Source organism: Apus apus, chromosome 2 (assembly GCF_020740795.1).
Source record: "Apus apus isolate bApuApu2 chromosome 2, bApuApu2.pri.cur, whole genome shotgun sequence".
Classification (NCBI taxonomy): Eukaryota; Metazoa; Chordata; class Aves; order Apodiformes; family Apodidae; genus Apus; species Apus apus.
The window spans coordinates 27,807,114-27,831,694 of NC_067283.1; the positions used below are offsets into that span (position 1 = coordinate 27,807,114).

The 24,581-nt window shown below is 37.4% G+C and overlaps 1 protein-coding gene across 1 annotated transcript; it reads right to left on the reverse strand.

Annotated features, from left to right (window-relative positions):
• Positions 1-20,964: 20,964 nt before the first annotated feature.
• Positions 20,965-24,331, reverse strand: NDUFA4 (NDUFA4 mitochondrial complex associated). Its single transcript, XM_051612749.1, has 4 exons — positions 24,174-24,331; positions 23,428-23,516; positions 23,037-23,097; positions 20,965-21,186 (listed from the first exon to the last, which is right to left on the reverse strand). Exons 1-4 carry the CDS (start codon positions 24,213-24,215, stop codon positions 21,130-21,132), a joined length of 249 nt encoding a protein of 82 aa, XP_051468709.1. The 5' UTR covers positions 24,216-24,331; the 3' UTR covers positions 20,965-21,129.
• Positions 24,332-24,581: the final 250 nt, after the last annotated feature.

The following is a 24,581-nucleotide window of genomic DNA, read 5'->3' on the forward strand; positions in this document are numbered from 1 at the left end:
TACATGTTTGTGAAGCTCTATCCTTCATGACTTACTAAAACTAGCAGAGAAATATGAACTTCTAATTGGTGAGATTGATACTAATGTTTCTGAAGAAGATAAGCTGCCAGTCTCACAAAAATAAGCAGAATTTTTGCTAAATAAGTCTTCCTCAGATATTAACAATCTCACCATCTGTTACACCTTCTTTAACTTGGCAGAAGCATAGAAAGGCAGTCACAAGGTCGCCCTTCAGCTATATTTTTATTACACATATTTATGTAGTTTCCCTTAACCTACATTTGCAACTTCATAAAAGACTAGAATGATTATAGGTATTTATGACTAATAATTCCTAATTAGCCACAAATAAGAAATATCTATGAAAATCTGTGCAAGCTGTACTACTGACCACAATCAATCCACTGCAAACCCTTACAGAAGTAAATAGAAAGGCTCATTAATGAGTTTGTTCGTCACTCTCCAAAAGGCCCTGAGGTTAACACTGTGGAACTGCTTTTCTTCATTTGGGGCTGTGTATGCTATACCCTGTCTGAGTCCACCTTCTCATTTTTTTCCTTCAGTTTAAAGATGAATCCTAGATACAGCTTACAGAAACCATTCTAGGTGCCTCACGAAGAGAAGAAACCAGATTAAAATGGCTACAAGAATTTAAAAAAAACCCACAGAAATACAAGTTAATACCAAAAAAAATTATTTTACCCTGGGGGTATCCCAGTGATAGTCACTCAAATCCATTAGACCTATTGCAAAACCTGGATTCACACTACCTAATGAGATTCAGTGTAGAGTCCTGCAGCTGGAGAGAAAAAACACCATGCGTCTATATGGATTAGGGGTTGATCTGCTAGAAAGCAGCCCCATGGAGAAAGACCTTGGGGTCCTGGTAGACAACAAGTTATCCATGGGACAGCAGTGTGCTCTTGTGGCCAAGAGAGCCAATAATACCTTGGGATGTATTAAGAACAGTGTGGCCAGGTCAAGGGAAGTTCTCCTCCCCCTCTATTTTCCCCTCATAAGACCACATCTGGAGTATTGTGTCCAGTTCTAGGCTCCCATTTCAAGAGGCATAGGGATATGCTGGAAATAGTCCAATCAAGGGCTACAAGGATGATTTAGGGACTGGAACATCTGTTATATGAGGAAAGGCTAAGAGACCTGGGGCTGTTTAGTCTTGAGAAGACCAAGAGGGGACCTTATTAATGTCTATAAATATCTGAAAGGTGGATGTCAAGAATGAGCCAGTATCTTTTCAGTGATGCCTTCTGATAGGATGAGGGGAAATCGCACCAAGCTGGAACACGGGAAGTTCCACCTCAACATGAGCAAAACTTCTTTACTGTGAGGGTGATGAAGCACTGGAACAGGCTGCCCAGAGAAGTTTTGGAGTCTCTTGAGACTTTCAAGACCCATCTAGATGCATGATCTGCCCTACATGTTCTTGCTGCAGCAGGGGATTTGGATTCAATGATCTTCAGAGGTCCCTCCCAACCCTTATGATTCTATAATACTATGATTATGATTCTAAAGAACTAAAGACAGTGAATGTTAATTAAGTAATCCATATTAGTAAATCCATTCAGACCATAATCTTGTAATGTACTTTGACCTGATTTTGCCAAACTTCCCAGGTCTACAGTATTTCCTTCTTATTCTGTTTGCTGAGTTCCCAGAGCTCTACCTGGAAGCATAGCTGTAAGTACTGATAGGGTCTTCCTTGATTAATTTGTCCTAGTTTAGTAGCTAGGAAGGAAGTTTCACATGATTCGTATCATAAATCCACAATATTACAGATCAAAATTATATGTTTTCCCAATGTTTCTCAGTGTTTTTGAAAGAAGGAGGAGGTTAGGAAGATTAAAAGCTCTGTACCGCCATAAGAAAGAGATGTAGTTGTTCATCCTACCAGACTTCGCAGTGGATATTTTTAACATTGTTATGAAATAGGAGAGCATTATACAAAAAAGTAACACATAAATACTTTGAGCAACAAAGAAAACAAATCTCTATATGTAGTCTGGGCACAAGCTGAGGATTGATATTTTGGTAAATGAATTAAAATAATTAAAATTATAATTCTATCAGTACTACTTTGACATGGAATAGAGCACTTGGTAGTAATGAGCCACCAGAAGCCAATAAAGAGCATTTTGCTCTTGTAGGAACTAATTTTCTCTGACATAACTCTTCCGAATTTATCAGTCTGATGCTGCAAATATGACAGCAATTAGAATCAGGGGTCACCAGGAAAATAGCTAATAGATTATGAGCAGTATAATGCTACACCTAATCCTGAAAGCTGAATGAATTACATAAATAGGTCCAGGTAAAGATTCACTGGGGAAGAGAACTCTGTGAAATACTGAGTTATCCTCCAGTAAAGCCAATTTCACACAGCAGTAGGCTGTTAATACTATTCCCCCTGTATAATCCAAATCTAGTAGTCACTCGTCACTGCTGAGAAACATGTTGATGTTTACAATGCTTAAGAAGTACCATCATGATTAATTAAAATTAAACTGTGCCAAAATAAATAAAATCTATTTGGTAAATGATTGTGCTTTCTTTTCTAATAAGCTTTTGAAAGGAAATTAAGGAAATTCTTACACAGGGGGGAAAAAAAAAAAAAGACAGACTTTGTTTCTTTTCTGCCTGTCTCTCCTTCCCTGCAAATATGCAAATCTTTTGACCAAATTTTACAAGACAGATGACAGTGGTTTAAGTTTCTGCAATGATTAGTTACTACAAACTTCATGACAATTGGCAACTGGAAGAAGGAGACCCAAATATGCATCTCTGATGTGAAGGGAGATAGAAACTTTGAAGTTACGGACTGTGGCTGGAATCAGCCAACCAGCCTCACAGCTCACATCTAGCAGCCTGGCTCGCCACAGCACATGCTTCTTCTGGTGGATGCCATGAAATGGTGAAAAACTTCAGCATACTTTTCTTGGAAAAGTTAGAGGGTGACATCAAAATCTTTAATAATTCTACTTTTCACAAAACAACTTGCTTTTATTGATAGTTTTGTATTCATGTACTTGATAGTTCAGAAATGCTAGAGAGCTTTTAGTTTAAATTTGAATATTTATGACTAACATAACAGCAAACAAAAAAAATTGCTCCTGGAATAAGTGGGCTTTAATGGGGTACTTTCAGAGTCACAGATAGAGTAATTTTTAACAGTGAGCAGGGAATTGTATTAGAGAAAGGAAGACATTATTTTACCAGAAACTGATTCTCCATCTCCTCGCTTCATTGCAGAGTGACTGTAACCTTCCCCACACCTCCTTCTCCTTACATTCTTGCAATAATCTTAACAGAGAGTCTGACTGATACTATTGTTTGACATGCAAAGCTTTTGACAGAAACACTACATTGGAGAGAAAAAGGATAAATGTTTTGTGTAACAAGTTTGTTTGGCTATTATCATTACTACTGTTATTACTACTCTTATAGCTGCTTCATGGTGTGTAAGAGCTAAATAAACAGTAATTTCTAATAAATAATAAGCAAGTAATAAATAATTTCTAGGCAGATGGACTAGCTGGAGAAGTACTGAAAAGATATTTAGCACTGAACATTCAATGTTTTTTTCAAATGATTGTACCATTTCTTATGTGGCTATAGTGTCAATCCATATGGAACATCTATCTTCTTTTACAGAACCTTGAAATTCTTCTCTGTGTTGCAATTCTGTCTAATTTCCTTTCTTCCTTCTAAAATGCTAAGATTTTCTATGAAGGTACCACCATCTCCCTAATACGTTCCAGTGAAATCATCCTCATTAACAAAAACCGAGGAATTCTGACAGAACTGCTAAAATTCCAGTGAGTTGCTCGGGGTTTAGAAACACTGCTCTCACTGACTCTAACAAGATTAGTGAGACTCTACTGCATGCAAAGCTTTGACAATTTAGATGGAACTGTTAAACATTAATGACTACAACAGTTAGATTTAAATAAATTAAAACCAGTAAATTAATAATACCATTATGCCTCACCAGGATATTACCATAGTTTCTCATAAAAAAAAAAAGCACAATTCATCAAGGAATTTTATTTTGTCCTTCCTTCAAGTATTCCTTCTTGATGTCTCCTGTCAGCCATAATAAATAATTCCCACAGTAGTACTGTTTATAGTATTGGTGTTGTAGAACTGGGTAAGCTCTTTTTTGTTTTCTTTTGTTTATAAATACTAGTATTTCAGAGCTCTTAAAAGCTATTGCTCAAGTATTTGCTATTTTGGTATTATAGTCAGTTCCAGAATATATACATATATACACACATGCATACACACACACATGTACCTTGAACTTTGAGGAGACAGATAAAAAAATCTGAAAGAAAAAATGGAAATTGGTGAACTGGTTCGGAAAATACAATATTTGTCTTAATGTTACAGGACATTTTAGTGATAGGAAAGGGAAAACTGGTGGAGAAAGAGTACTAAATTTCAGCGTGGCTTGTGAAAATAAAGGAGAACAAATCAGGGGTGAAAAGCCACAGTGTAGAAAAATTAAAACATAACGGGCAGCCTGAGGGAAGAAAGGATGGCAGTCACCAGGAAGTCTGAAATAAGATCTTTTGTATGCAGGGGAATGTGAATAATGCAGAGAGAGGCACATATCTGACTGCACCACAGAAGGGACTGTAATGTGGGCCCAAGCACAGAACTAGAGAGTTAAGCATAAAAACAGAGCAAATGTGGATCATCTTTTCTGCTCATCTATGCCTGCTCTTGTCCCTACTCTCTAACAGCCCAGCTGTGGATACTTCCCAAGAAACCTGTAGCTATCTGATGTGCAGGTATTTGCTGAGGTCTCCGCCATCTGCTGAAAGTATCAAGACCTCCAAAGTATTGCTCCACCACAAAGCCTTGCACAGACCGAACTGACTTGTCAAGGACACCAGATAAATCCAAGCAAGCACAGCTTCATGACCTGAACAGCAGGACTGTGAATTTCGAATGTGAAGTAGCTCAAAGGAAGTACAATCAAAGCAAACTTTCTTGGTCATCTGTCCAGAGATCTGGAAGCCAGAAAAACCTACACACTGCATTACCATTCAAATAAATTCTGTTTCATTTGTTTTTTGAGCATGCTGAGAAAGCATGTCATTAACACTAGCTTTTAAAATACCCATAGCGCATGACACAAGCCCGTATCTTCCAGAGAGTACAATGATAAGCAGTTAGAGAAGACAATTTTGGGTGAGTAGCAAGACTAAGTTCCACACCATTTCAATGTTTCCATACTCAGTATTAATGTTCCCTAGCCTGTAATTCACCACAAACCTCTACAAACAATTGGGGCACTGATAATTTGCCACTGGGATTTATAGAGTGAATTACGGAATTCTTGGGCTACATTGTGCTTCGTGGTAAAAGATTTTTTTTGTCAAATAGGCACATTACATTTGTAGCTGGAACTAGCTGCACATTAGCGAGGCTTAAAGGGTTTGATCCTGTGAAAACACACCAAAGCAAATAACTTGTCTATTGATATAATGGTGCATGTTTTGTTTTCAGAGACGTTAGTCATATAAGCGAAGCTGTGAATACTGTTTTACATATATTAACTTGGATCATGTTGTTATCTCAGTTATTTCTCTCTTCATGCAATATATTTATCATTCTTAAATAATCCTCCTGGTTATTCAAGCAGAAAAAACTCACTTTAGGCAACAAAGCTCTCCACATGTATTTTTGTAATTCACCTAATTTTGAAGTAGCTGACTTCTCCTCCTCTTCCCTATTTCTCATTTAAAAAAATAAACAAGCTAACTATTCTGGGCTTAAATTTTCTGTCATTTTTCATCTAGAGACAAATTTTTTCAAATGAGTTAAAAGCCCCTCAAAGGTCTTCTAACAAAAGTGCTGATGTAGATTGGTAAGAGCTTTGGTAGGAGGATGCTCTAATTGGTTCAGACAGAAAGCTACAAAACTGTCAGTTTAGCTCCACAGCAGCCACTAAACAAAGCAGTTTATATATAAACGATAGTGTTTCCTTCTGAATTAGTTTCATTCTGACATTTATTTCCATTTGCACTCATTTGTTTCTCACTGATTAAATTATTTCCCAAATCACCTTGTCATCATTCCTTACAGTTAAACACTACTACTAAGTTGGTTTTGCTCAGTTCACATATTAAATGCAGTAAAATGTGTTACCACAGAAGAATTACATGGCTCAGAATGTGACAACCTGAAAACATATAATTTTCTATGTTAAAGTGGGTTAAAAAACTGTGAAATGTTTAATTTTTTTTTCATGCTAGGCAACTGAATTTGCTTTATTTCTGGTCTGCCCTGGTCAGTTCTTAAAATAATTTCCAAGCATTTAGCTCACAGTAAGAGAAATTGTCCTGGCTAAAAGCCAGTAAAGCCCAGTAGAGCTTCATTTTATAAAAAAATAAGTTTATATTTTTAAGTTCCAAGTAGGTCATCTTGGCCTAATTAAGTGGTTATTCAAAATATTCTGAGGACAAGTCAAACCTACATTAATAGCACTCATCAAATTGCACTGAAGACAAAGCAATTATGCTTTAATTTGGCCAGAAAAGTAAGTGGAAACAGTAGCTTCACCGTAGATTTTAATGCAAGCTATGATCTCTAAGTAAAAAATCCTAATGTTTCAGCACAAATTAGCTAATTTAAGTTAATCAAATGTTTAAAATGAATAAAGATTACAGTCCTTTTGACAGTGTAACTGCACCTAAGTTGCTGGAGACCACTGGGGTCCTTAGGTGACTCATGGCCCCGTTTTTAGGCTGCTCATTCTCAGTCCTTCTCTGGTGCACTTCCTGCCAGAAGGATGTGCTTGCTCCCTCCTGTGTGGTTTAAAACTGTGATGCAAGAGCTTTTTAGGACTTTACTGGACCTCTGAACCTTTTACACTGACCCTTAACAGCACATTGATTCTTCTGGATCTCTGTTAAGCCAAATAAAAAGGAAGCTCTGAGTGCATCTGGGGAGCACCAGCATTTGATGTCAATGACAGGGAAAAGAAGTAGTGCTGAGACAGGACCAAGATGCAGAAGGATGAGGAGTTGTGTTAATACAAGTAGCTAAGTTAGTAAAGAAAAATAACATTTTATATTAGGTAGGAACCAACTTGTTTAACATAGACAATAAATACGCTACCCGCTCTACCCAATATCCAGTACTGAGGCTTGACTGAACCTCACATGCACTTATCCAGGATCCCAAATGTTTCACATACACTATATTCATTAATATCAATGTGTCCTTATATATTTTCTGTCATGATAGAGTTCTAAACTGAAAGTTAACAGAATAAATTTATCATTTTCAAACATGCTATACCTATGTCAAAATGGAGATTAATATTCCTTTCACTGACTCCACTGACCTTGGAGGTCTTTAGTAGATCAGTAAATTTCACTATTTTAAATAAAATTATATTTTATTGGGCCACACAGAACTACAAAAACATATAGTGAGCTGAGTTGAGCTAATGTATATAGATAAAAATCATCAAAGCAGATAATCATCACAGAATACTCATATAGCCAAGTAATAAATATCAATAAGCAGTGGAAACTAAAGAGAACCAAAATAATTTAATTTATTGATAAATTGATTTATAATAATCAGTTACATTATAGTGCAACTACTATTAAAAAATAATTTAAAAGCCCCTATTATTTTTAGTATATAGCTATTTTGTGTTGAATCACATTTAAAGCAACACGAGACAATTTGGCAAGCTTGTGTGCTAAGATTATCTTAGGAATATAGTACCTGCTATGTCTTAAGCATGGTACAAAAAGGAGTGCTTTAAATACCAAAACATAATCAACATCTTATTTCTGTTGGACCCTTGACAAATGACTCTGAGCTTTTCCCATAATTTATTAGCTACTCCAGTTTACACCTTGTAGATGGTACAGATGGTATAAGAAATGTTTTCAATCTTTTTCTCAGTCAGAAGTCTAGTTTGTTAATTTTTATGCAATAGTAACTGTCTCGCTCTATAACATAACAACGCTCAGAAAGAAAACAAAGTTCCTGTTAGTTCTTTAACATTTTATGGTGAACTACATAATATAGTTTCCATTTTACTCACAGAAGGACTTGCTTGGGATAGGAAATAATACAACACAGGATAAGTGAGTCTGTAAACCTTTTGGGGGTAGCCCTTGATATGGGATTACGGCTGTATTGTCAGATATCTCTGGCTAACAAAATGTTTATTCTCATTTGATTTTCTATTTCATTAGGTCAATTATTTAAATTTATTTTATAAGGTACTCAACTTTGAGTTCTCTCATTAATACCTCTACCACTATTTAATCTTACTTAATGAGAAAGAGAAACAAGAATTCTAGTTACATGCAAACCTTTGTTTTCAATTATGTGTTTAGGCTTCAGCTTGAGAGACAGTGACATCTTCACAGAGATGGCTATGTTTCCTCTCATTCTCTTCAGTATTTTCAGAGGAATGGACATTTTAAGTGTTCATGGATTCATAAAGAAATGAAATGAGCCATCCTTGCCTCAAACTTGATTATACTTCACAGAATCAGAAAAACAGGAATCAGGGTCATGTCTGGGTGATTCTAAGCACTTCTGCACTTAGTTTGCACCAGAACTAACCAATTGGACATGTGGGTGTTACAGAGATATGTGTTTACAGGACATGACATGTATGACACACATCAGACAGGACTTAGCCCTGGTTAGGGTTTGTGGTGAGCCCAGCTTTCAGGCAAAAGTGCTCCACACAACCCCAATTTCTCAAACAGCATCCCTTTTTATTCCTCTGCTGGTCTAGAAATCTTGTTGAATATCTATGCTGTCTGCGGTCTGGTAATGCTGGAACTGCTGAAAATCAAGCACAAAACAATTAAATACTTACTGGTTTCTTTCTTTTTTGGTTTCCCCTTCCCTTCACGATGCTGGTCTGCAAATCAATTGGTGGAATGTATTTTTCCTACTCTTTTTATCCCCAGTGTGTCCTCATTGCTGGGTTTAGGGTTTTACAAATGTTTATCAATTCCACTGTTAACAATAAATTGGGCCAACCTGGTGTTTTCTCGGAGTTCAAAAGTGAAAATTATAAACAGCTATGCTGGGAATCAGAGATTCAGTGAACTCTAAGCTTTTCTTCAGGCAGAAGAAGCTACACTCCTGCTTGTCAAGGAGATTAACAAGAAATCTGATTGAGTCTGGAAGACTATTGCTGCAGTGGATTACAAGTTTGATCTTCTATTTTTTTCAGGGATAAACAACCTCAAGGGCTAGGACACTTGCACGAAAATCAGATAATATCACAGGCTGTAAAGAAAAAGTGTGGCCATATGGCAGGCCCACTAAATGGAAGTAAACGGACGTGAAGCAATGCATTCAGTAAAAGTATGATAATATACTGCTGTACAAAACAGTTACTTTTACTCTTGTATTTATAGATTATTACGTACCTTTTCTCCAATTCCTTTCTATGTTCTTTATTCAGACTTCATATTCTTTGGGAAAGGCCAATTGAGTATTAGGAGCACGAACTGGATCTTTCAGCTACAATAGTCCAAATGTTTAAAACTGAGTGTTTGAATAATCAAATTATAATAAACACAGGGATAAATATTAATAGCTGTTAGTGGAGTGTGGAATTTCTGAAACTGTACAGTAGATTACAGAATAAGTGAATAAGTGAAATACATGAGAATTTAGCATCTGAAAAAGAGTTGTACCCTCTAACTCTTTTTTATATTAAGGACCCCACGACTATTCAGAGAATACATATCAAATAAAAATTAGATCAAAAATAGGTATTTTTATAAATAAAGAAAAAAACAAAAAAATCCCACAAAAATAAGCAAAAAAACCACAAACCAACAAAAAAAAACCCTCAACAAAAAAAAGCAAAAAAACCCCCAGATAATTATAAGCAAGATTTCAAAATCTTCCTTCATAGTATTTTATTATGTTCAAAAGCCATCACAAGACAAGTCATCATATTTATTCTATATATATTGATTAGTAACAACAGGCAGCCTACCTAATGTAGAATAACATCCAAAAAGTAAAAAACAGTAACAGCCAAAAGCATTAATTTCAGTGATAGCACATCACTAAATACAGCTTTCTCACTTCTCAGTGAATGCTTCCTAAGATAAAGAGAAGGATTCTGATGGTTTTAGTTCTATTCTACAGAAAGATGATCATTGAGTCAGATAAACTATTAATCTGTTTAAAGCTTGTTACTCTTATTTTGCCAAGGCTGAGATGCTTTGCAGCAAAAAAACAGCCAGGACACTTCTTGCCAAGAACAAGAAATCTCATGCATGTTTCATAAATATGTTTCTCTACTGAAAACTCAAGGATTAGGCAAACACTAGTTCCATTTGCAAAAGCTTCCACTAATGATTTTTAACTAATTCCAAAAGAAATCTTGGCTCTGTTTAAAACAACAGTAAATTCTCATTGCACTCAGTTTGTCCAAGTTTTTACTTTTATTTTTCTAGTCACAGCACAAACACTTTTAAATGAGGATAACAATAAGTCATACAAGTGCACTGAAAATTATTATGCCTATTTTAATTACACTTGTTAAACTTCAAAACACCTAAATACATACCTTTTTACTATTGAGTAGAATATTTTTAAAATAGATAAAATTAGACAAATTAAACCGAGTTTATGCCTGCATTAAGTGTTCATAATAAATATTAACTGAAAGAAATCAAGATTTTATAATAAAGCTCTGTCATTTAGAATAACGAAATTGTTTTGGTTGGAAAGCACATTTAAGATCATCAATTCCAACCATTAACATTGCACTGCTAAGTTCACCACTGAATCATATTCCTAAGCACCATATCTGCATGTCTTTTAAATACCTCCAGGGTGGTGACTCAAACACTTCTCCAGGCAGCCTGCTCCAGTGCCTGACAACCCTTTCAATGAAGAAGTTTTTCCAATATCCATTCTAAACTTCCCCTGGCACAACTCAAGGACTTTTCCTCTTGACCTATCATTGATTACTTGGGAGAAGAGACCAATACCTACCAGGTTACAACCTCCTTTCAGATAGTTTTAGAGAGCAATAAGGTCTCCCCTCAGCCTCCTTTTGTCCAGACTAAACAATCCCAGTTCCCTTAGATGCTTCTCATAAGACTTTTCCTCTAGACCTTTCAGCAGTTTTGTTGCCCTTCTCTGAACACGCTCCAGCAACTCAATGTATTTCTTGTAGTGAGGAGTGCAAAACTGGACACAGTACTTGACATGCAGCCTCACCAGTGCCAAGTACAGGGGGAAACATATTTGTGATATAATATCACCACGTACTAAAGTTTTTTTGTGAAATAGATCAATCCTCAATGAAGTACCTTCTAAAGCAAGATGAAACACATTTCAACAAAATAGCATTGATAAGGAGTCCTCCTTTACTTAGAGAATTCTAAACTTTATGCAAGAATGGAGAAATACATATAAACACTAGCAATGTTTGCTTTTTAAGCATGTTGAGATAACAACATGGAACATTAAAACATGCTAAGAAGTAGCCTTGTTGCCTGATGTGCATTATGAGCATTGTCACTATTGTGGCACTTCACACACATTGGAACCCAGTGAAGAGAAAATAAAGAGAAATTTTAATTTCCAGGGAGTAAAATGGGTAAGAGAACTGCTCACAAACAGCCACTGGGTGACTGCAGTAGCTCCACTGCTCTAATGATGCACAGATGTAAGTGCAGCTGGAAGGTCTTGGAGAGCTGGTACAGCACACCATTCAGTGGCCCTCTTGCAACTCTGGTGACACAGGGCTCAGCCCAAGAATTCCTGCCTGCTGCTTGCCCAGAGTGACTGCCACTCTTTTAAGAATTGATGTCCCCATACAGATTCAGCTGAAAAAATACATGCCATGCTTATGAAGGACAGAAGAGCATATGCCATCTAAATGCACTGGGAAGGGAAAGGTCTGTAGTGACTGCATGCATGTCACCATGTTCATATGTAACATATCACCTGAACTGAAACATTAAAAAATGTATTATGTGTAGATACTTTAGTAGAAAGTATTTTATACTCACAGCTGTACAAAAATCACTTCCTATTAAAATGTACTTTCTTTATCATTTTTGTATATTTTAGAGTGCAAATACACACACACACAAAAATAAAGGAAATCCCATGGTGTTTTTCCTTCCACTCAAAAAATATCATAGAAAGAGTCTAAATCCTTCAGGATTGCCCTTTAAAATCATTATGTTATAGTCTGCATAAATTCACAAGGCAGAGGGCAGTGCTGCACAGCAATAATTGATAGCTCTCAGCAAGCTGGCCTGGAGACAGGCAGCCATGCCCTCGCAGTAGCGTTAGGTAGCTCTGCTAGCCCAGGCAGATGCAGTGTGATATGCTCATGTGGTGAGACAGCTATTAGTGTGAAAAAATAGTCTTGTTAGCCCGAAGTCATACTGCTGCAGAGTACAGCATCTTGTTGAATTTCCTCACGGCTCAGGGTATACTTGAAAGCGAACCGTATGGTCCTTTAACTGACGGCATAAGCCAGAAAATCCAAGTGCACCTCTCACCAGAAATCAGAAGTTAATTTTTCTTCTCTGTTGGAAGTTGCATTCGCTAATTAGTCCTAAGAAAATTAATACAGTCAAGATTTATTAAAAAAAGCAAAGTTTATTTGGCTTAGGAAAAAGAGATAAAATCCAAAATAGTGTGCATTCTACTGAATTAATGCCACTGAGTCAAAAAACTATGTGAAAAATGACCTTGAAAAAGTTCAGTGTATTTGTATGCATATACCAAGTAGTAAATACAGAAAGTAATTTCTGACACCTTGGTTTTGTAAAGTGGCTTTTGTGAACTATCTCTACCCAACTGAAAATCCAGTCCTAGCAGGGTTCATATCAGTTCTTGTACAATATTACACTAAACTGGTTAGAAGCCAGCAATATTGTATACCTCACTTCCAAATCTACAAAGATCTCTACTTGGCACTAGCAGTCTTTCACTAGAAAACAAAACAATACAGAATACATCTACATTTGTGTCCTTTTGCAGATGCACTGTTAAGCGAAACATATCTTTTATTATAACCTTTGTGTATGTGGCTTTTTTTTGTTTTAAAGTACAAAATCATATATTCATACAATCTTCAAACAACTAAAATATTCTAGCTATTTAATGTACAGTGAATTTCCTTTCTCAGATACTGATGTGGCCAGGATATGGTATTTTTTCTTTTTCAGAGAGGTCAGGCTTCCATCAGTGTTCTTCAGGTTGTTGGTAGGTATTTTTGTATCAAGGCAGTTTTCTATTGCAAATTCTATGGAGTTTTACTTGGAACATTTAACTTTCCTGCTTACTCAGAAAGCTTGTGTCACAGCTGTAATAAGATGTTGATGGGAAAAGGTGCTATCTCTGTTTAACACAAAAGTAGCCAGTGATTCTAGCATGTCAGGAAATAGCCTAGCCTAACAGAAGGAAAGCTCCTGACAAGCAGAAGATATATGAGTGAAGAGGATTTCTCAGTCTAGTAAGCAGAAACTCTGGCTATCTAGCTGAGGAAAGGATGAGACTGACATAGACTGAAGACAAGAAAAATTGAGATCTTAGGCAACATATCTGTACACATTTATATACCGCTGTCACTGAGCTTTTTTCATTTTCAATATATGCAGTGTACAAACAAACAAAAAATCCATCCAATTTTCTATGTCAAAATTAGTGTACGAAAACATTTCCCTGTGACAATAATTTGTAATGGAGGAATTCATTACGCTTCCACTGCACATTTCACATCCGCTGCTTTCTTATGCCTGAGTGAGTAGGCCACTTGTTTCTGTCTCTTCATTCTCCTTGCTTTGGATATAATAAATCTCTCTTTCTGGGGTCTCAAAAAGCTCATTCTTCTTTCCCATAAAAGCTCTCTCTCATGACAGAAAAACACAGCAAAATACATCCAAGCAGAATTTCAGAAATACTACTGCACTGTTTATTTTGTTTGATGTGCACACAGATAGATAATGGAATATTAAGCTTCATCCAGAAAAGCTCCACTGTTTCTGAAGCACATTGTTTAAGCTCCATTGGCTAGTGATTGCAGCTACATAACTCATTTGACTGCTGGGGCAAACATCTAGTCTTCAGGATTAGGAGGTCTAATGCTATGTCCAACATAAATTATATCTACCTGCTTAACCACAGCATGTTGTGCTCCATGGTGGAAATATTTGTTTGGCAAGATACTCTAAATTTGAGGATCACTTTTTTTAGGTCATCTGTTGTCCTCTGCTCATTGTTAGCTCAAATTCGGGTAATTAAATTGCAGAATTTGTAAAAACTTGACTAATCTTTACTCCAGCTATGGGGCCAGCTCTGAAATATTTCATTTGATATGGGAATCAGGTAAGTTTTGAGTCATTGTTTTTATCCTCACTGTGTAAATATTGCATGGCAGCCTAGATCACATTTGAAAACACAGCTATTGTAGCCTGGACCATTAGTCAACTCCAGACCTTATTCCCTTCTGATAGAAATTGACAAAAACAATTGCCAGGACCCTGTATAAAGAGCAGGTCAGGTGGTGGTTCTTCACTACCTGTCCATCCATCCCTGTAAAAGAGTTATTTCATATTTAGATATTGTGCCACTGGCATAAAACAGCTCCTGGAAATGTTGTTTCTCCTTATTTTGAAGAGGGTTACGTTCAACTTCTTGCTTTGTTACACTACATAACAGAAAAAGGGTTGGGGTCCATTCTCTGATGCTGTCACGACCCGAGTAGGGCAACCCAGGGAGATTCAGATCAGACCCCCTTGCTTTCTAAACTCCTTCTCAGAGAGGAGCACAGGTGCGGCTGGATCCAACCTTTGTCTCAGACCTGGCCCTTCCAGGGAGGGTGAATAAAATGTCACGGTCTGAGGAAATGCTCGACCATCCAATATCCCTTGATCAGATTAAGGTGAAACGACACTCAAGATCTGTATTTTAATTTGAATATTAGGTTTACTTAAAGCTATAGAAGGAATATGGATACTTCAATTATTATCTCAGGCTGCACGATCATAAAGGCTGACAATTAGATCACAAGAGTACAATACACAGATGTTTAAGCTGCACAGCCTGAAAAAAAAAAATATGTGGTTAGGCCTTGCATTACTTAATGACATTAGGAAGGTAGAGAGAGAGAGAGCAGGAGAAGAAAAGTTTATAGAGAGATAGATAATAGAAAATCACCAGTCCTGGATGCAGCATTGGGCCAGCCAAAGGGGGAGAGTTGGTGTCAGTGAGTCTCCTGAAGCCCACCATTGCAGGTCCCTGTTTTACAGAGTTTCCTTGTTTCACAAGGATGAGCAAGCGTGTTTGAGTCATAAGCCTGAGCAGCTGGAGAGGACCTTTGCCCCCTCCACCCCTCCATCCATATCTCAGTCGTTGTACCTGCAGGCCAGCTGTAGGCCCTAGGCAGACCATCAGTGCAGCCTCCAGCCTCTCAGGTAGGCCCTTTGGGATGCAAATGAGACTTTGTTTAGGGGTTGTAATGGGATTTCCATGCCAGTTCCAGCAAGTATAGGTCCTGGGGGCTGGTTCCTCACAGATGCTGAATGACAATTTGCTGAACAACCCTTTCCAGTGATGCAGGTGTTTAATTTTCACACATTAAAATAAAATTATATTTAAGCTGGAAGATATTCTGAAACCCATTTTCTGTTTGAAGTTGTGAGACAAGTTTCATTTGGGTACAATAATGCAGCATGAGATATAATATACTATGATCTTAAACTAACCTACATAGTTACCAACACTGACATAATTAAGAGAAAGCACACCAAATTAAAACACATATAGTTCAGACATTATTCGTGTATATATATATATATATATATGCATTATTTTACTGTTTTAGAAATAAGTTAATCTTTAAAGAATGCCATTATGAGGCTATGTAGAAAGAATGCTATTTTCAAAATTAATCATAAATCTGCTTTTATTGTTAATTCACACTATTGCACTACTATAAACTTGTCACTAGTAGTCTAAATTCAGAACAGGGTGTACCAGACCTCCTTCTGCAGGTATGCTGGTACTGCTTTTTTATTTGGAGTAATAATTTAAACCAGTTTGAAAATCATGGTTTTTTTTTACTCTCAACATAATTCTCACTGCATCCTAATAGGCCAAGAACTCACGGTATGTGTAATGAACAACTTCTACATTTGTCAAATACACGTAAAAATTGATGAGAATAAACAGAGAAAGCTCCTGCACTAAAACCAAGAACTTGCTGTAATTGATGCAGCTCCATCTGCCTATTCCACCATGTCTATATGATTCCTTTTTTCTGGAATAATTCCTGAACTTACTTGGGCTTTTACAAAGAAGAGAGAGAAATATGATTTGCAAGTGCAGAAAACCACTTCAGTGATTCCTGATCATTTTAGGTGCATTGTGTTTGTTGCAGGGATGAATTTTCCTTCCCTGAGCTCCCCAAATGCTAGGAAGTGAAATCTGACGTATCATGGAAAACAACATCTGAAGCAAATGATCCCTTTACCACTCTATCAACATCCCATAGACCATCATGAGATGTAAATGCTACTAGAGTAGCATGTTTGAAGTTGGGATGAAATTCCATTTTGTTCCTGTTGATAATGAGTTCTGCAATTTCCCTGCTCCCAATCTTGGGAAGAAAAACAAAACAAAACAATAACAAAACAAAACAAAAACAAACAAACAAACAAAAAAAAAAAGAAGAAAAATGTTATCAGTACTAAGGAAATCTTACTAGATTCAACCCTATCTTTGAAACAGCTAGGACCAATATCTTCATTCAAACACACTGGTGCCACTCCATTAAATTCCAGCAGTGGCACCACTGGTAGACAAAGAATGGCACTCAGATTTTTCACCATTAAGTAATCTGTTTTCATTACTTTCTCAGCAGTATGTTTCATTTGCCTGCAGTAAGGAAACTAAAATTAGAAAACATTTCATGTTCATAGTTAGTTTGCATCTAATGTGAAAAAAAACAAGTCTATAAATTTGTCTATTGGGTTATGTCTTGTGCAGTTCTACTAAAAAAGTTGTCTTTACATTATAGTGATGAACTGTAAATGGCACAGTGCATTATTTTGTCCAAAGTAATTCAAATTAATGACCCTAGAAATATTATTTGAGGTGTCTATGTTATAAAGCACTGCCAATAGCTGTGAATATTACCAACAGAATTTCTATTCTCCTTTGTAACATATGTATTGCCATGTGTTAATGAACTATTTCCTTTATCATCTTCAGAACTTGCTGTCTCTTGCAAGAGTCCCACATGCCAGTCTTTTATCAGTTCTAGTAGGAAATTAATGTCAGGTAAATGCTGATGGCAAACTATATAAAAAAAAAATAATGCATTGTTCTTGCCTTGACTTGCACACTTTAGTTCTCATTTCACATTACCTGAAGTGATACTGATTCTCACAGAATAGAAATACAGAAAAGGGAAATTTTCTGAATAGAAAATATAAAAAAAAAACCAAGCAAGTCAAAATGTGGTGATCTCATAGGCTCTTCAGCTTCTAACTGTGAGAATAACATTAGTTTGGAGTCTAAAAGTTACTTTTTGTTTCATTTATATGAAATTTGTGAAAATAATAAGAAAAAAATGTATAAATACTTTCCTGGTTTAGATAAAATTACTCTGATTGCTAAAAATAGATTTGCTTCTCAATAATTGCAGAGGTGTCTGTTTTCTTGCATTGTACTGGCTTATGTCATTCTTACTAAGAAAGTGTTAAGTCTTACCAACCACAGATAGTACTATTTTGAAATGATTTTTTAAAAATCCCGAAGTCCATCCAAGCTGGACGGCATGAGAATTAACACACGTTTAGGAAATGTGCCATCATTTTGGTATCCAGAGACACTCTTAAAGACTAAAGGAGATGAAACTGTGAGCTTCATAGGAGTTTCTCAAGAGCGAATAGCGATGCCAAGACCACTTTGAAAGAAAAGTGAATGGATCATGAAATTATGAAAGCATGAAGTCAACCAACTTCTGGATTTCAAAAGAAAGGACTGAAGAGTAAGCTTTTTGATTAAGTAATATTAAAAAACAACTGTGGCCAGGATACAAGTGAACACAATTTTTGGAGTTCTCATAGATCTGCTATGCTTCAATTTTGACCCCAAGAAAAGGTTTTCTAGCTCATACAGTTGCTTTCACAGTAAGGCTGGCCAATGAACAGAAACAATAACTTTGTGCACACTTGTTTCAATAACTCATTTTCTGTTCTAAATACCTTTTTAAAATTCCTGTATTAACTTTTCAGCCTTTCTTTCTGACAAAGTATTACAGTCCAATAAGCATTAAACATACATTTGCTTAGTTTCAAAGGTCATTCAATAGTCACACACCAAACTATCTTTAAAGGTAGAGCAGAGCGTGAAAAGGTATCACAAATGTATTTTCTCAGGTGACATCTAGCTAGAAATCTTATGCAAAATTATTATTTTTTTTTTTTCAATATCAGGCACACCCATATAATTTCATAGAGGCAGTTTGATATTTTATACTCACAAGGAACTCCCCTCCTTACTGCAGGCAAATAACAGAATTCCTACATGCTGGCTATACTAAAAATACAACCAAAGGAAACACATTACAACATGCTGCATGGAGCATGCGTTCACGTGTAAAAACTATGGGAACCTGCATTTCTTTCTATCCTAGGTGGGCAGAATTTATTTCAAATTTTCTTGCCCTGCTGCGTGTCAGGATGAATGATAACAGGCACAAAATCTGTTAACAGAAATTTGGCAATGGCAGGGTCAATGCTGCATTGTAAGAAAAAGTCAAATCTTGTGCATGTGGCTCATTAACAAGGCTTGCACACCAGGCCCATGCTGATCGTTGCATGAAAACCTGCCTCAAACTGGAATGTAGCAGCTGCGTCCATCTTAGTCAACATGTAAGAGAGTAGAATATCTGCCTCTTTCAGATAACAAGTGACATCTGCTCAAGCAAAATTACATGCCATGGTGTTAATGAAGGACCTCAGTTTTCCTGTTAATGATGGGATTTTGTTATTTTATGAAACTTAACAGCCGAAGATGAACATTAGAAGTTAGAATCCTAAAAATACAAACTGCAGCTGTCTTCAGTGAATACCATCTTTGCCTACACTAAGAAGGAAAAGGTAGAGGGCTTAAAGAAGTCTTAAAGGTAGAAGCTTTAAAAAAATTAGTTGCGTATTTTAATACATATAGAATATTGCCAAGCTATGAAAATGGTTCTTTCAGCAAAGATCTGTTTCAAAAATGTGAATAAATACGCTGGATACTGATAGAACACTACTGAGCAGTTACAAACTAGAGCCAAGAACGTGCTCTGGTTTAATATTGAAGAAATGGTTCTGGTGTCCTAGAAGGAAAACTCACAGTGGAAAATGGTAAACAGGAATTTAAGGCCTTGCAGTACTAGAATGTTAAGGGAAAACAAACAAACAAACAGGAGATAAGAACTAAGTGCATGAGAAAAGACAATTGAATTAATTGTGTTTTTGTCTTCTAGTCAATTCGTATTTAAAGCATTAAATTGCTCAAGGGCTTATTATTTAATTGCCTTTATTAACAAAAATGTGACTTAAAACCCTTTTCAGCTGTGACCAAAGGGAAACCCTTGTCTCACTTTACTAAGAATCAGGTTTACTTCCTGGGTATTGGTCTGTCTTAATGTCTTGAGAAATTACTTCCATTTGGAGACTATTATAATAGCAATAAAATCCAGGACTACTAACCAGGAGGTTACATGAATGCTTCCCATTTTGACACGTAATATACTTTTAAAACTGAAGAACGGGAAGTGTTGAAACTGAATGATCAGTTTCCTAAAAATATTTGGATTCAGATAGCAACTACAGTCCCTAAGGATGCTTATAGATTTGCCCACTGCTGTAAACATCATCTGTCATCAGGCTCCTTTTCTTCTCCAGACTTCATGAGAGCTTCTCAAACAAGCAAGTGAAAACTGCAAGTAAAAACTGCAAGTAAATCCACCATTTTGGTATATAATGAAAAGATAATCTGAACTGCTACCAAATTAAACAGATTCAATTGATCTGCAAGGTTTTTCAGTATAAAATAGGAAATCTTTGCAAATATTTGTTATTTTGCAGTCAATTACCCCAGGATAGTTTTCTCCACTTTTAAAAGCTGTTGCTGCTCAGTTTCTTTGAATCTACCCACAGCACCCATGGTTATTTACTCAAGAGTCCACTTCAAGTGGACTGAAATGCATCAAGATAGGAACAGCTGTATTCTGTCAGCCCAGAATTACATCCCTTATCCAGAAAAATACCAATGTTCACAGAAAAGCACAAAGAAAACCTACCCTAAGTTACAGATTTGCACATATTTTATTTTTATCTTCCCATGGCAAGACTCAGCCAAGTACTGAAGTATGAGAATTTGCCCTTGTTGAGATATTTTTGTTCTTACATTAAAATCTAATTATTTCTCAAATCCTGTACCCTGTTCTGCTGTGTGCTTCCCTTCCTTAACAGCATAATCCACAAGAAATCTTGAACATGATCCTAGAATTTTATTTTTAAAATATTTAAGAGTGTCTTCTTTTTTATCAACAAACGGTTTATGATTTTAAAAAATAAAAAAGAAATTAAAGCTTTTGCATAGAACTTGGCTTTTCCTTTTTACCCCTTCCCTCCAGCAAGTAGAAAAATTCAGGTTCAATTTAAAAAAAATAATTATACACACACATAATAAATTACATGCTTTCAGGTTCTTGCAGTTTGCTGCACTACATGAATATTCAATTATTTCTCTAAAGTCAACAGACTAAGTATAAAAGCCCATCAAGAGAACTTTGCTTTCTCCTGAAGGAAACCTTAATTGGCTTTTGCTTACTATTTGACTGACCATATAGCAAACCATTAGTAGGATATTCTCATTTTGCAAAATTAAAAAAGTAGACACTTCCAAGTTTCAAACTTTTATTAAGCCTCCTCAAAAGACTTTCAAACACATGACCAAGTGCAGCGTGAGGCAAATTTGATTTTTTCCTGGATGATGAAACATGACAATTGTGCGGACGGCTTCTGGAAGACCTTTCTGCGCAGCTTATGGAGATGAGTGTGTTGTTCAGAAGTCAGGACGGTCCTTTTTCAGTCTACTGTAGTCTACATTAACTGAGTAGAACTAGGAAAAGGAGGGGAAAGAAGACTGATTATCTATTTTCCATGTTATTTACTTAAAAACATGCATCATTTGAACTCGCATCAGGAAACTGAAACCATAGTTCGAATATGAGTGCTAGACAATAATAAAGACTTTGAAGAGCAGTAATTTTAAATATTCATTCTGCTTGCAGTACTAAGGGAACTAAAGAAAACCCACAGTACCTCTTCTTTCATCTCCTGAATTGTCCGTTCACTAGAAGTTCTTACAGTACTGCTGAGTTTGTCCTTTCTGCCCACAATCTATGTGCTCCTGTATATCGAAGGCTTGCCAAGTGGCACAAAGCGTGGTGTATGTGAACAGACTGTGTCACAAGGGAACTTAGAGCAGTGCTGCAAAAGCCAAGTTTGGCTTAAGTAGCTGCATCTAGAACTGCCAGGTTTGACAAGGAGAAAGGCAGTAAGAACAGATCCTTTCACTCTCAGCTTATGTTCAAGTCAGATCCCGTTAGAAGCAATTCAAAACAGCCCAAATAATCATTGAGGGCAAAAAATTTATAGACTAAACCCACAGTTTTGCATCTGAGCCTGACTTGGTATCAAGCATGTGATGCTACAGGTTTTCTTTAGGAAAAAGTAAGAAATATTTATCTATTAGCTTGATTATTTTTAGTTATGCCCAATTTTTTTTTCTTTTATATTCCCCAGATGAAACAAAACAAACATTCAAATTACAACTTTCTGTGCGACTCCTATGGTAAGAATTAGCTCTTCAACTGCCTTCTTTGAGAAGACGGAGGACGCTGATGCGACAAAAAGAAGCTTGCAAAACTATCTCAATGAAAGCTAAAAACTGTTACTAACATCACAGTCATCACCAGCTTAGAGTATCAGCCTTGCCGTTTCCCACAGTGCAGATTTGGAAAAAAAAATCCCCAATGATACACACACACCCAAATATGGTAAACCCAGAGGCTGTGTTTGCATGCTAGGATAGAAGGGGAATGCTACACAAGGCATGCACTCTAAAAGAATTTGTGCTGCGCACTATCTTGTGTTTGCCTCTTTTAGATGTTTAAGAAACAGCAACATTCTAGAAGAAACAATTAAAAAGAAAGTATTATTTTCTTCTTGGACAGCAACATATTTTATTCAGAGTGTGTGGGGTTTTTGCTTATTTCAGTTACTGAAACAGTACAATATGGTACTGCACAGACACTGGTTTGTAAACATAGTAGGTTTGCTTTAGTGGCTTGAGGATAACCTTAAAATATTCTTAACAGGAATCTACTAAAACAGTAATTTAGTAAAACCTGACAAAAACATGATTTCTGTAAACTACCCAATGCTTTACACCTATTTGCATGCTTCCTCATTAGTTCAATGAAATAACTTGGACTTAAAGAACATTTCTGTTGCATCCAGTTACATACAGGCAATTGTTTTGTCTTCAATCAACTGTAGAACTGAATTAGTGTTTACATTAAACACTTAACATTTTCCTGCTTTGCTTCTCAGAGTAAAATGTTCACATTTAGCACCGAGAAAGCTTTAGTTCAGAACTTACATGGTTTTGTCCTTCTTCCTGTAGTGTATTTTGGAGTATTATGAGCTAACATACTCTTCCTTTTTTTCTTACAGTGCAATATATGTCACTGCTTCTGTATAGACTCCTTATCAACCAGTTCCAGGAAAGTTTTAAATCTCAAACTCAGCTGTCTCTGCTCTAAGTTCTAGAGACAAACAAATGTTGCACAGCAGAGAAGATACATCACTCATTCCGCTACCTTCCAATACACTCACACATCCTAGAGCAATAGGCTATACCTTTGTTATTACGTTTCCTAAAAATCTTTTATGTTTTTATTTTACCTTGTACTGGTCACTGGGAGCCAGTTTGTTCCAAGGTTCTGGATTATTTTTCTTGTCCCAGCTATTAAGAGAAGTTTAAGATATGAGAACATAGTAAGAGAATTACACTATCTTCAAAATCAATAAAATCTATATGTGTACTGTGGTTATTAGGATACGAAGCATCACCCACTCAAATAAGTTTCCACAGAAGAGGAAACAATCCTTTGTCAGCACTTTCTAAGTATCATATGTTAAACAAACAAATCTCCAAAACAAGGAAATCTCCACATACTTGATGCCAGTGATATTGGAGAAAGACACTAAGGCTTCCAGACACATAAAACCCAAGGCAGTGAAGCTTAATATACACAGCAAAAAGACTGGATGCTGTGAATTATTTTATACATACCTGACATCCGGGTTAAACATTGCCAAACGCATGAGGTACAGGCCTGCGCCAATACCTCCGGATCCAATGATCAAAAACAAGGGGATTAACTGCAACAACAAAAAAATTACATGTTATGCCACAATATAACAAAATACTATTATTACATAGCATTTCTGACTACAGCAATGACAAATCAAAGAAAAGCTCACACACTTTGAGCCATAACATAAAGCCCTCTAAAACCCTAACAGAAGCTCCATGTGTGCAGTAGACCACTAGAGTCAGAGGGGAACTAGCACCTACGAAGAGAGACATGAAAAAAAAATACTGCTACATGCAGAACAACCAAAGGTCCCATGGCAGCATGTTTCTGGGAAACAAAGAGCAGTCCCTCTGCTGCACAAAACAGCACCTATCATCCGTAACCCCGATCAGAGTCAGAAAACGGGGGGGGGGACGTAGGGAAAAAATAAGCCAGAAGAATGAAGAGCCACCTTGATCCTTGGTGCTGCAGCAGGAAAAAGGCCCAAACATACTTGAGGAAAAAGGGGTCCTGACCGATCAGCCCTGATCTGCCCACACGCCGTAAGCCCCGGCCAACCCGAGAGGCCAAGCATTCATAAGGAAGGGAAACGGAAGAATCAGGAATGGGGAGACCGGCGGGGCCGAGGGCACCGACCGCCTGCAGGGCAGGGGGCGGCGGCCCGACAGGGCCGAGGCGCCGCAGCTCCCGCTCCGCCGGGGCACGGCCGCCGGGTACTCACACTGGGGTGCTTCTTGGCATGGGTGATTATCACGCGAAACATGGTGACAGTGGGCGCAGGCGAAGATCTCCGTTTCTACCAGGTTCCGCAGCCCGTCCTCCTCCTCCTCCAGCCGCCGAGGCCCAATGTCACCCGAGGCCCCCGGCCTGGCAGGTGCCCGCCGCCGCAGCCCGGATGTAGCAGCTCCGGCGTTCGCCTGTTCGCCCTCCGCCGCGCCCCCAACGGCCGCGCCCCGCCGCGGCGCCCGGCAGCGACACCGCCGAGGGTCCGGGCCTCGCCGCTCCTGGCTTCGCGCAGCCCTCGGTCGGCAGCGCGGGGCACACCGCGCGGGCTCAGGCAGCTGCCGGGGCACCCCGAGCCCGCTCCGCCGGGGCAGCCCAGCAGGCGCCAACGCCGCCCCGCCCGCCG